This window comes from Nothobranchius furzeri, chromosome 5, assembly GCF_043380555.1.
Source record: "Nothobranchius furzeri strain GRZ-AD chromosome 5, NfurGRZ-RIMD1, whole genome shotgun sequence".
Lineage (NCBI taxonomy): Eukaryota > Metazoa > Chordata > Actinopteri > Cyprinodontiformes > Nothobranchiidae > Nothobranchius > Nothobranchius furzeri.
In genome coordinates, this window is record NC_091745.1 from 52,732,871 (window position 1) to 52,745,441 (window position 12,571).

The 12,571-nt window shown below is 41.9% G+C and overlaps 1 protein-coding gene across 1 annotated transcript in view; it reads left to right on the forward strand.

The window, feature by feature from the left end:
• me1 (malic enzyme 1, NADP(+)-dependent, cytosolic) overlaps positions 1–12,290 on the forward strand; it is a 293,809-nt gene extending 281,519 nt beyond the window's left edge. Inside the window, exons 7-14 of the mRNA XM_054740576.2 lie at positions 6,267–6,376; positions 7,942–8,039; positions 8,162–8,275; positions 9,861–9,966; positions 10,111–10,253; positions 10,337–10,510; positions 11,676–11,774; positions 11,885–12,290. Of these exons, the coding sequence (XP_054596551.1) occupies positions 6,267–6,376; positions 7,942–8,039; positions 8,162–8,275; positions 9,861–9,966; positions 10,111–10,253; positions 10,337–10,510; positions 11,676–11,774; positions 11,885–12,052 (1,012 nt within the window). The 3' untranslated portion in view covers positions 12,053–12,290. The remainder of the gene's footprint in view (positions 1–6,266; positions 6,377–7,941; positions 8,040–8,161; positions 8,276–9,860; positions 9,967–10,110; positions 10,254–10,336; positions 10,511–11,675; positions 11,775–11,884) is intronic.
• Positions 12,291–12,571: the final 281 nt, after the last annotated feature.

Consider the following 12,571-nt stretch of genomic DNA (forward strand, 5'->3'; position numbering starts at 1 on the left):
GGAGAAAACTCATTTAGGCCGCTTGTATCCATAATCTCTTTCTGTTGGTCATTACCCATAGCTCCTGACCATAGATCGTAGGTCGTAGATCAACCGGTAAATTGAGAGCTTTGACTTCTGGCTCAGCTCTTTCTTCACCATGACAGATACTAAAACTCCTCATTTGAGGCGAAACCTCATCCCTGATCTGGAGATGGCACTCTACCTTTTTCTGATTCAAGACAATGGTCTCTCATTTAGAGGAGCTGAATCTCATCCCAGCCGCTCCACACTCAGCTGAGAACCGCTCTAGTGAAAGCTGGAGATCACGTTCTGATGCAGCCAATAGCACCATGTCATCTGCAAAAGGCAGAATGGTGATCCTTAGGCCACCAAAATAGATCCCCTCAACACCTTGGCTGCACCAAGAAATCCTGTCCATAAAAGTTATAACAGAATCTGTGACAAAGGGCAGCCTTGGTGGAGTCCAACTCTCACTGCAAAACGAGCCCGACTTACTGTCGACAATGCGGACCAAGCTCTGACACCGGTCATACAGGGATCTAACAGCCCGTATCAATAATAACGGCAGCTCAGAGGGTCAAATGTGAAAAGTCAGAGCCAAGTCTGAGCTGTTTTCTATCTATAATTAATAATGTTGAAAGGTAAGGAAGAGATGGTTGCTTCTGAGAAAAGTTGGCTTTAACGTGTAAAAGGCAAGCCACTCCTGCTTACATCTGCATGTTTCAACCAAGGACTGTAATGGACTAACTCTGTGATGTCACCCGTCGATTTCTAAAGAGCCAAATTAAAGCCCAGTGGGTGGTTTACACCACCGCCTTCTTGGTCGTGTCACACGTCTCATCACTCATGGACAATAGAAAAGTAGGCAAAGAGCTGAGAGCGGGGCTGTAAGGATGTGGACGGATTTTTGACACTCATCAAACTCAGAGACAATGTAGCTACAAGCAAACTGAAGCTGACGACAGTTTGGGGTTGAGCATAGTGATGGGACAGGCAATACTGAGACTCCGAAGCTTGGTTTCTCAAACTGAAGCAAGACGTTATGGAGCAGGAAACCAGAGCACAAGTTCCTCCTCTCTAGTCATGTGACAGATGACATATGATGCCTTCCAGGCTGCGCAACATTTCTGCTAGTTCCTAATACAAGCAAGAGGAAAACAGTAACAGCAATCCAATTAGGAGCCCACCGGGTGTGTAACTGAATCACTAATTGAACAAATGTAAGCTGTTGAAGAGTAATTGTAGTTGTACAAATAAAAAAAATACAGTTCAAACATTTGCAGTTGGTTGTGGGTGTTTCCAGTTCCAGCTGAGGTTACAACCCAAAGGCAACACAAAGCCCCCCCCCCCCCCCCCCTTTTTTTAATTTTACCTGTTATTTAGCTGACACAGCGATGTAACATCAGATTTAGGTGATTTACAGTCTGAGTAAAAATGGCAAAAGAACACAATGGACAAGGACCCCAAACAGCAATGGCTCCAAACAGAGCAGAAGATTTATGTTGAGCAAACCACACACACAGTTTTATATTACGGCTCCTATCTTTACTGGTGCACAGATCAGACCAGTGAGCTTTCTCCAAAGTGTAAATGTTCCTTTGTTCAACCACAAATCCAGTTTATAGTCGGTGGAGAGTCGTTAATGTGCTAAATTCACAAAACACTTGTTATCAGATTCATGTCAAACATCTATCTGAAATATTGTTTGGGACTGATTAGGAAAGAAATTTTCTACCTACATAAATAAAAAGGTTAAAGGCAGAAGACAGAAATTCTCTCATCAGAATATAAAACAATTGAAGAGAAGTTTTAATAACTGATTTTGATTTATTCTAAAATCTCAGTCTACATAAACTGGTGTGACCCCTTTGAAGATATCTAAAGAGCTCCTTACTGGTAATGGGTGTGGTCCCATCAATTCTCTCATGCTCAAAACACAATGAAATGTTTACGGCTCCCTTTTTTAGCCTCGTTATTTCTGCTGCTTCGCTCCCTGAAGGGAAACCCATTTCTGTCTTCAGTAGCAGTGCTGCCAGCAGCTCATCTGCACTGTTAGCATCTGTGTCAGGGCATCCGTGTGTCTTGTTGTGGGAAGGATGCACTCTGGCCTAACTCTGGTACTCTCTCATCACCACATAAATCACTTTAAACCATAAAACAAGTTTCATTACTTTTATTTATCTCACTTCCGCTCAGCTTTATCCTCCTCCTCGTTGAAATTCTGAGCTTTTCAGCCGCCGTTCCAACAAGTAGGAAGCAGCTTTCTGGTGCTGTATGATGAAAGTTCAAATAGGGATCTGTCTCCTCTGAGGGATGGGTGGGGTTCTTTAAAAGCACTGAGAGGACAGAGAAAATCTCTTAAGCTGAAAAGCAGTTCTGGTGAGGAGAAAACCGGGATTTCTGACTGTTTAAGCTGAAGCGATGAGGAGGGATTTAAAAACAAAGTTCCTGACTGCTCCCCTTACCCAGGGAGCTGAGAGGGGTCCGACTGGGAGCCGTTTGCTCTGTTTGTTAAACCTGTCCCTAATTTCCTCCATCGCTCACACTCTGAAACAAGAGCTCTGTTGTTTTTATTACAGATGACCTTAGTGTGTCCTCCCATTGTCTCTGGTTAAAAAAACACATATCATAGGTTATAATGAATATTTTGGCTGACTGTAACATCATTCAGAGGAGCACACCCTCCAATAAAGTTCTACTTCTATATTCATTTTCTGGAAAGCATTTTATTAACTCAGGAGCTTCATTATCTACATATAGGCCCCTTGACACGTGACGTAAATGTCCACACCCCCCAGCTTCAGGCCGGAGGGCAAGAAGGCGGTCCTCCCCGTTGACCATTATTATTATCTTTCAGTTGTCAATAAACTCTGATGAATGGTGGCAAAATAAAATCTATTAGCATGGCTAAAACACACATCACTGTAGGCTGTACAAAAAGACAGTAACCTAAGTATTTACGGGTTTCCAGCTGATGAAATATGCCTAAGGCAACAGCCATGAAGAGAGTTCTGGTGGGTAAACCACCCAATCGTGATCTAAAGTAGTAATATCTAAGTTTTATTTTGTTAGCTTAAATTGCAGAGATCCAGCTCTAGATCATGTCTGGAGACGTTGCCCTCCAGTGTTGCGTGACAGTGTGCAGTTACCCAGATGTAAACAATAGCATTCAAGTGGTCTTTACGAGGACCAGGGACCACCCCTTTCAAGATAGTAGCTACAATCTGACCTTAAAAACACCAAATAGCTATGGTTTAGTTAATTCAGCTGATAGTGAGCTGAAATTTGATGTGGCAACAGCTCAGTTATTTTCTAAATTTACTCTGAGAGCATAATGTTATATTCAACATTTGACCAAAACATCTGTGACTCTAAGCTTGTTGGTCAGCTTTCTTCTCACACCAAATCTTCTGACAGGAAGACTTGGCTTCTGAACAAGTCCTTCTGGAGGACACTTAGGTCCTTCAATGTCTGTAGCAAGATGCTGCAGGTCTTCTACAAGTCTGTTGTTGAGAGTGTAATCTCTTCAGCCATCGTCTGTTGGGGTAGCAGCATCGGAAGCAGGGACCTGAAAAGGCTCAACAGCCTGATAAAAAAGGCTGGTTCTGTTCTGGGGACGACTGTGGAACCACTGGAGGAGATAATGCAAAGAAGGATTCTCCAGAGAATCAAGAAAATGATGGACAACCCTGAGCATTCTCTTCACAAGACTGTTCGACAACGGAAGAGTGTCTTCAGTCAGAGGCTTCTTCAGTTTCGCTGCAACACTGACCGCTACTGGAGATCCTTCCTGCCAACAGCCATTGTAATATACAATAACTCTTTGATGACTTGATTATTATTATTATTATTCTGAGCTACTACAGCAATCAATTTCCCTCTGGGATTAATAAAGTATTTTTGAATTGAATTGAAGTCCTCTAAACACACCCACGTCACTCCACTCCTCTTCCAGGTTCAGTGGCTGCCATTTAACTTCAAAGTTCGAATGCTGGTGAAGGTTCTTATTCATTCAGGTCATGGTAATCCAAAGGGTTCAAATGAGGGCAACTGGACTTCTTTGGTTTCTTGAAGATGTTTTGCTTCTTATACGAGGAGCTTTGTCACTTCTGACTGGGATGTGGGATAGTCGTGGTTAAACTGGAGTTGTCTGTTGTTTCTTAATGAGCTGAAATATGAATATCCAAACCAGTTTTGGTCTAGGTCACACTCTCCTGCATCTAATCCAAACAACCATTCTAACACAATAGGTCTTAAAGACATTAATGACTACTCTATGGGTAGGAAGGAGGGGTATTCATAAGTAGGTTCAGCTCATTAAGAAACAACAGACAGCTACAGTTTTTAAACGTGATTCTCCCATATTCCTATCAGAATTGACAAAGCTCCTCGGATGAGAAGTGACACATCTCCAAAGGCCTTCATCTCAGTCCTTTGAACTTCAGAGTTCATTTCAAATAGAACCATAGACTTTATTATTCCCATAGTGGGGAAATTCACTTGCTACAGCAGCACATACACTTAGAGAAAAGGAAGAAGAAAAATAATAAACATACAAAGGCAATAAGCTATTATTATAACCTTCAACCACTAAAAACAGCAACTAAAAAGAAATTCAGTGTTTCCAGAACTATGCAGCATGAGGGACATGTGTGTACTAATGCACATCCGGTATTGCGCACGTATTGCACACATGCTTAATATTGCATGGATGTTATTGTGTAACAGTGGTATTCACTCCTGGTCCTGGAGAGCCAGTATCCAGCATGTTTTCCTTGTTTCTCTACTACCTGATTCAGTGGTTGTGCAGCAGCTCATCGAACTCTTCAGAAGCCTGTTGATCACCTGCTGATTGACATCAGATGTGTTGAAGCAGAGTTAAAGCTAAAACATGCTGGATACCGGCTCTCGAGGACCAGCAGAGAGTACCACTGGTGTAACAGGATAAGGCCAGTACCAGTTAAACAGAGGAGCTATACACTCTTACTGCAGAGGGGATGAATGACCTCCGGTAGCGTTCTGTTTTACATTTTATATGTTTCAGTCTGCCACTGAAGGAGCTATCCACGGACTTGACAGTGGAATGCAGTGGGTGGGAGGGGTTTTTCAAGATGGAGGTCATCTTCTCCAGCATCCTCCTTTCACACAGCAGAATGAATAATCAGGATCCTGGCTGTGGATTTTAGGGCCTTACATGGACAAGCACCATCGTACTGTGGTTATCTTCTCTGCCCCTAGCCCCAGCAGGTCCCTGAGGTCCAGTGATCAAAGCCTACTGGTTGTGCAGCGCACCAGGCTAAAGACCAAAGGTGACAGATCATTTGCTGCTGTGGCCCCCAGATTCTGGATCTCTCTCTCCCCTGAGCCTGAGATCAGTGGACTCAGTGGACTCCTTTAAAAAGCAGCTGAAAACTCACTTGTTCAAGCTTTGGTGTGGCCTTCTGTTCATCCTCTTCCTCCTTACTAGCTTTTCTTCATTCAGTATTTTTTGGGCTCATGTAAATTTTTTCTTCCATTTTGTAATTATAATATTTTGTAATATTCTTTTCTGTTGTTCTTCTGAGGCTCTTCATGAGTTTTATCTTGGGATGTGTTATATTTACAAATCCTTCCTTCTTCTTAGTTAAAAACTCTGACAGGAAAGGCAGTGGCAGATTTCTATTCCTTTAATGAATGCTAAGCCTTAATTTAAATTAGGTTTCATGAAAACAGTTGGAAGCTTCGAGTTTTATTGACAAAAACAGCAGCAGCTGTTGCTTTGCAAACACCCATTAAATTCCTGAGCACAGATTCCATCCATTGAAATACTCGGAAACCTGGAAACCCCCTTTTTTGCTGCTGATAAATCTGATTTACAGACTCGTAACGTTGTGCTGATTTTTGTTGTGGAAAGTTTTAGTAGGAGCTAACAGGCCCCGGCTCTGGCAAGGGTGTGTTGATTCTGTGTGTTTGAAGGTCTGAGGGGTAACTTTTGTTACCAAACACTGCTGGTTTACTGTTTAAGTTCAGCATCTTTTCCTGTGTGAGTGTGTGTGTGATTGTGTGTTTTACTAGATACCCCTCCTCCTCTAAAACTGTCACAAATGTGCTATTTAAAAGTTTGAGGAGCAGGTGTCCATTTGTTAACGAACAAAGTTTGTTCCTTTCATTGCTGAAGTCCTTTGTGCTTAAAATCCCATGTTTCCTTTCCTCACACTGATTGTAGTTTTACACAGGAACAGTCAGAGTTTATGTTGTGTTAAATGCATCTCTCCTGTTTTCAGGTATGGGATGGACTGCCTGATCCAGTTTGAGGACTTTGCAAATATTAATGCGTTCCGTCTGCTGAGCAAGTACCGCAACAAGTACTGCACATTCAACGATGACATCCAAGGTAACTCAAAAAGCCAGTCACATCACAAAAACAAATACCCTCATTAGAGACTCCTTAAAGTTCAAAAGCATTTTCACACCTGTAGTTTGGTTCCTCTGGTCCAAACCTGTTCATTTAATTAATTTGAAGCTGTGCCGTGTGGTTTGGTTCCTTTTTCTCAGAAGTAAAGCTTCAAATCATCACAATGTGTCGATGCAAACAGGTGAAAATACTCAGCCTGCTGATTGGTCAGCTGATGTATCTGGAGGCGGGCTAACTGAAGTAATTACAGTAAGGTTCTGATCCTGAGTGAACAGGATGGTCCAACCGTCTCCTCCTGAGCCATTCATGATTCATTTTTTTTATAAGTCGGAGCTGATAAATCCAGTCATCTTCTCAAATATTAGTGAGGTAGCAAATCTTGTTTATCAGCATGTGAACCCTTGTTAGAAGCTACTAAGTAGCTAACAACGTCTTTATGCTCTCCCACACCTTAGAAGGCAATGCACGCCTGGCTAAGGGAAGACATTTGGCTCAAACCTACAGCTTATAGATGGTTGCTGTGTCAGTTTGAGGTTGGATCACCTTCACACTGAAAACAAACCACTGTGCGGTTTACTTTGAGTCCTATGGAGACCCGCACATCCAAGTCTCTGTACTGTTCTTTTTCTGTTCATTGATGCATCTGCACACCTACAATCAAACCGCACCAAGTCAGAAAGTGGACCAGGGTTTGATGAATAACAGACCAACCACTGCAGGTGTAAAAATGTTCAGGTTGTCACAGCAATAAAGCTTCAGAAGCAGCGTTTATCTGCAAAATTGGTGCCCCCCCCCCCCCCCCCCCCCCCAAAAAAAAACTAAAGCTTTGTTATTGTAGTTGATAACAAAAACTAAATAAAGAAGCATAGTGGATTTTAAAGTGGCAGTGTGTAGTTTCCTGCCCCTAGGGGGCAGTACATACATTTCAGGGTAGTTTTACACCATATCGCCGTGACAATCGCTAGTTTAAAAACATTACAGTAAATGTTGTTACCTGTGGAGCAGAAAGCATGCAATCTCAGTGTGACTCCTCAGAATTTGATGGTCTTTCAGGTAAATCCATCAAGACAATACAATGCCGATTGTAGTTTCTGGATCTGCTTGGCGTCTTGCACCTGCCAATCAAGTCATCATACTACGGCAATACCCCTTGGACAAAATATATTTCCATCTCTTTTTCAATTCTGTTCTTTCATATAAGTTTTAGAAAAATGTTTGGCAGTTTTGTTATAAAATTTGTGTTTCTTACTTCTTGCTTTGTGTTTTGAACATGGTAATAGAACCTCTGTAAGTCGTATGTCCAGCCAGTCATCTAGTGTGATGTCATCGACAGGTGCTCCTTGTACTTTATTCCCAATTTTTATGGTTACATGTTACAAAGCCGCTAATATTTAACGTTTTGATGGATATTTCCAGAGGTTAATGGTAAAAACTATACATTGTCTCTTAAAATGAGCATTTAGAATAAACATTTATGCATCTGGTGAAAACTAGAAATGATATGAGTAAAAAGTTGATTTACAGATTAAAGTGTATCATTTCAGGCACAGCTGCAGTAGCAGTAGCTGGACTCCTTGCTGCCCTAAGGATCACCAAAACCAAACTGTGTAACCACACCATTCTGTTCCAAGGAGCAGGAGAGGTAAAGTGCATCATTCTTCTCTGCAAACATGACAACAAAGGATGTGTTAAAATAATGTATGTATTTGAAAACAATGACCCCTGAGTTGGTATAACTCAGCCACTCCTCTGTCTTCTTCCAAGGCTGCGATGGGGATAGCTGAGCTGATCACCATGGCCATGGAGAAGGAAGGACTCAGTAAAGAGGAGAGTCTGAAAAAAATCTGGATGGTCGATTCAAAGGGACTTATAGTGAAGGTATTGCTCTATACCTGGACGCACACACACACACACACACACACACACACACACACACACACACACACACACACAGAATTTGCCACACATATTTTGATTAAACATAACTTGTCAACAGTAACAGTTTCTACTATTTTTATATGTTATACTCTGTCTGTGAGCTTTTTGCCTTTTAGTTTTACTCTTTGTGACACAAAGAAAACAAAAATCTCAACTTTTTTGTAATTATTTTTAATAGTAAGTAAGTAAGTAAGTAAGTAAAAGTTTATTTATATAGCACCTTTCACAGATATAAATCACAAAGCGCTGTACAACATGATAAAGATCAGGGCAAATACCTCTAACCAATAAAAACATCAGAAAAACAACAGCAGTGATAAACGTAGAAAATAAAATCATGAGTAAAAACAAAGTGAAGGTGTGAACCCGAACAAAGCCATCTCTTTGAAACATTTAGGGAGGGAACGCCTGGATGAAAAGGTGAGTTTTTAGATGATTTTTAAAGATCTCTACAGTGTTAGAGAGACAGAGATTAGAAGGTAGACTGTTCCAAAGTCTGGGGGCAATAGTCTGAAAGGCCCTGTCCCCTTTGGTTTTCAGTCTGGTTCGAGGAACAGCCAGGAGGTTTTCAGATGTGGATCTAAGGTTCCGAGAGGGGATGTGTGGGGATAAAAGCTCAGATAGGTAGCTTGGAGCCTGGTTGTTAAGAGCTCTATAGGTCAGGACTAAAACTTTAAACTGTATTCTATATTCTACCGGGAGCCAGTGGAGGGACTGTAAAACTGGAGTGATGTGAACTTGTCTGCTGGATTTGGTTAGGAGTCTGGCTGCTGCATTTTGGATGGCTTGAAGGCGTGAGAGGGAGGTTTTGCTGAGACCAGTATGGACATAAAAGACCAAGTTCACCAAGAAATTATTTTTTACTTATTATTTTTGAAATCTGATCAGTCACTCTGACTTTCACATGGTTTTCTACCCAATAGAAAACCAATGGGGCTGTTGTTGGTTTCCAGGAGAGATCATAGCACGTTTTGACTAGTTTAAGCTAACCATTAGCATTAGTAACTCCCACACACTCCTCCAGGCTTATGTTCAACCAGAGTCTGAGGTAGAGCTGTGTTGCTGTTGGCCAATCAGAGGTGAGGTATCCAAGTATGATGAAATAAGACTCTAAAACCTTTCTTCTGGCTCACTTCAACTCCCTGAAATGGGAGCGCCAACGCTGCTTTTCCCCACAGCAGTAGACTCACAAGAGATTATTATTATTTATTCTAGAGACAACTGCAAATGTTTTTCACTTTTGAAAAATTCAGCTCAGCAATAAACAACTTTGATTAGAAAAAGGCTCAGAACTGTGTGTTTTAAAGGAGGAAAACTTTGTGTTGCCATGGCAATGTATCCAGTAACTGCTCCTTTACTAGCCTGGAACACCCTCCAAGTTCAAAAGTACCACTTTAGAAGATTCTTGTTTGTTGCAAACCGAGACAGTGGGCTCTTTCAAACTCACCACTCTGAACTCATTCATGTTTAAAGTTGACACCATTGGTTTGTAGCTTCAGTCATGATGCCCTCTCTGATTCTTTAGGGGCGCGACCACCTGACTCATGAAAAAGAGAGGTTTGCTCATGAGCATTCTCAGATGAAAAAGCTGGAAGATGCAGTCAAGGAACTAAAGCCTACAGCTATCATTGGTAAAGGAACATTTTCTTCATTCACAAATCTTGATGTTTATTTGAGAACTTTTAAGTTCTTGAAAAGCAAAACAATGTAAAAAGGGCTTTTCTGGAAGTACTGTAATGTAGAAGACATTGGACAGTGATGGTCTTGTGTCTTAGGTGTGGCAGCTGTTGCTGGAGCCTTCTCTGAGCAGATCATAAGAGACATGGCGTCCCTTAATGAGCGGCCAATTATCTTTGCTCTCAGCAACCCAACCAGCAAAGCTGAATGTACAGCTGAGCAGTGCTACTCGTTCACAGAGGTTAGTGTTTCTCAGTTAGTTTCTGCACATCTGTAATGAAAATGTGACTTTCAGGTGCTTGACTGAATTCTTTTGTGAGACAGGGTCGTGGTATCTTTGCCAGTGGCAGCCCATTTGACCCAGTCACCCTGCCTGATGGCAGGACGCTCTACCCTGGACAAGGCAACAACTCCTACATCTTCCCTGGTGTGGGCCTGGGTGTCACTGGCTGTGCTCTGAAGCATATTACTGAGGCTATCTTCTTGACTGCAGCAGAGGTGGGCAGCAGTAGCTCAACAGGTTGGGCAGGTTGTCCAGTAATCGTAAGGTTGCAAGGTCGATCCCGGCTCTGGACAGAGAATTCTGATGTTGTGTCCTTGGGCAAGACATTAAACCCACCTTGCCTGCTGGTGGTGGTTGGAGGGTCCCGTGGCACCTGCTCTTGGCAGCCTCGCCTCCATCAGTATGCCCTAGGGCAGCTGTGGCTACATCCTAGCTCATCACAGTCGGTGTGTGTGTGTGTGTGTGTGTGTGTGTGTGTGTGTGTGTGTGTGTGTGTGTGTGTGTGTGCGTGTGCGTGTGTGGATGAATGATACAGTGTAGAGCGCTTTGGAGTCCTGAAAGGCATCAGAGACAAGTGCAGGTCATACATGGACAGAGTAGAAGCAGAGGCCTGTGCTGCACAGTTAAACAAATGTTAATGTACTCTTTTATAATGTCTGGTTTTTAAACCCATTCTTGTGTATACAGAGTGTGACATAGCTCCGATTGGCCTTAACACATCAAATAAAAGTGTCCACCGTTCTGTGTAAGACGGTCCCTCGACATCCTGAACTTATTATTTATTACCTGTGAGTCTTGATGCAAATCACTCCAACATATTTGATCTAACATCAATGTGAAGGCAGTGCTTGTGTAGGAACTGCTGCAGAAGGAGCTCATTTCCAAGGCTATGCTGGTTTTACTTCTCTTGTTGGTAAATGTGAGGCGATGAGGTTTCCTCTCATAATCTGGCATGCTTAAACATCCCGAATGAAAGCTGCAGCTAGAAAACCAATAACTTCCTTGATTTGTCTTTGGTCTCCCTGCCACCTTGAGGAGCAGCTGCTGGTTGAAGGAGTTTGATCCCAGCTCCCCCACACATGTATTAAATTTTCCTTGGGAAAGACACTGAACCCCAACCATGCCTGTGCCCTTTCCCCACTTGAGAGCTCTCATCCCCAGTGAGTGCTTTACTGTTGCTGTTAAAGGACCAAAAGACAAGAATGGGCCTTTCCTGTATATTTTTTCATTATTGATATAAATTCTAATTCAAAGTTTTAAACGCAAGAATGTATAAATGTGCTGTACAAAAATCCATTTTCAATAAATTTACTCACAATTTCAAAGTCTCTAATTTGACTTTTCCATGTAAATATGAACCGTTTGGTTTCTGTTGAACAGGCTCTTGCTCTGTTGGTGACGGAGAAAGACCTGGCAGAGGGAAGACTCTATCCTCCTCTCAGCTCCATCAGGGATGTCTCTGTTAAACTAGCTGTTAAGGTGAGAGCTCAGCATGAAACCAGTTTAGAGTGTGTCTTATGATTTGGTCCAGATTCATTCAGATTTGTGCCAACAGAGCAACTGTAACTTCCCAATGCCTGTGATTGCAGATCATGGAGTACGCTTATGAGCACAACTTAGCCACCCTTCACCCAGAGCCAGTCGATAAAGAAGCATACATTCGCTCCATCTCTTACAACACGGACTATGATGAGTTTGCTGTTGAATCATATCGATGGCCAGAGGACTGCATGGCCATGCAGTCATGTAAACTTTGATGTTTCAGACTCTGAATCCACAAAAAGAAACTCTGGAAGCTTTCCTCGCATGTGTAAATGTTCAGGGAGCATCAGTTAGCAGAGCGTGAAATATTGCACAATTGATTGCAGTAAAACCTTGGAAGGTCCTGCTGAAAACGTACTTGTGATTATACTGTAATAAACATTTACTTTATGCCTGTCACTGTATCAGATAAAATCTATACAAACATTTTGCCAAATAAAGATTTAGAATACATTTTTCCTTTTTTAATGTGATGCTTCTTTTAATGAAAAGAATGAAAAGCAAGTTAGATTTGACTTTTATTAGAAGCTGTCTGCATTTCCCTGTGAAACACCTTCTATTAGTTTCCGTATGTTGTTTCTCATTATTACTGTAGGATGAAGATGAATATTGAAAATGTTGCAGTGGCATGGCTTCTCTTATACAGGTGCTGGCCAGTAAATTAGAATATCATCAAAAGGTTGAAAATATTTCAGTAATTCCATTCAAAACGTGAAACTTGTACATTATATTCA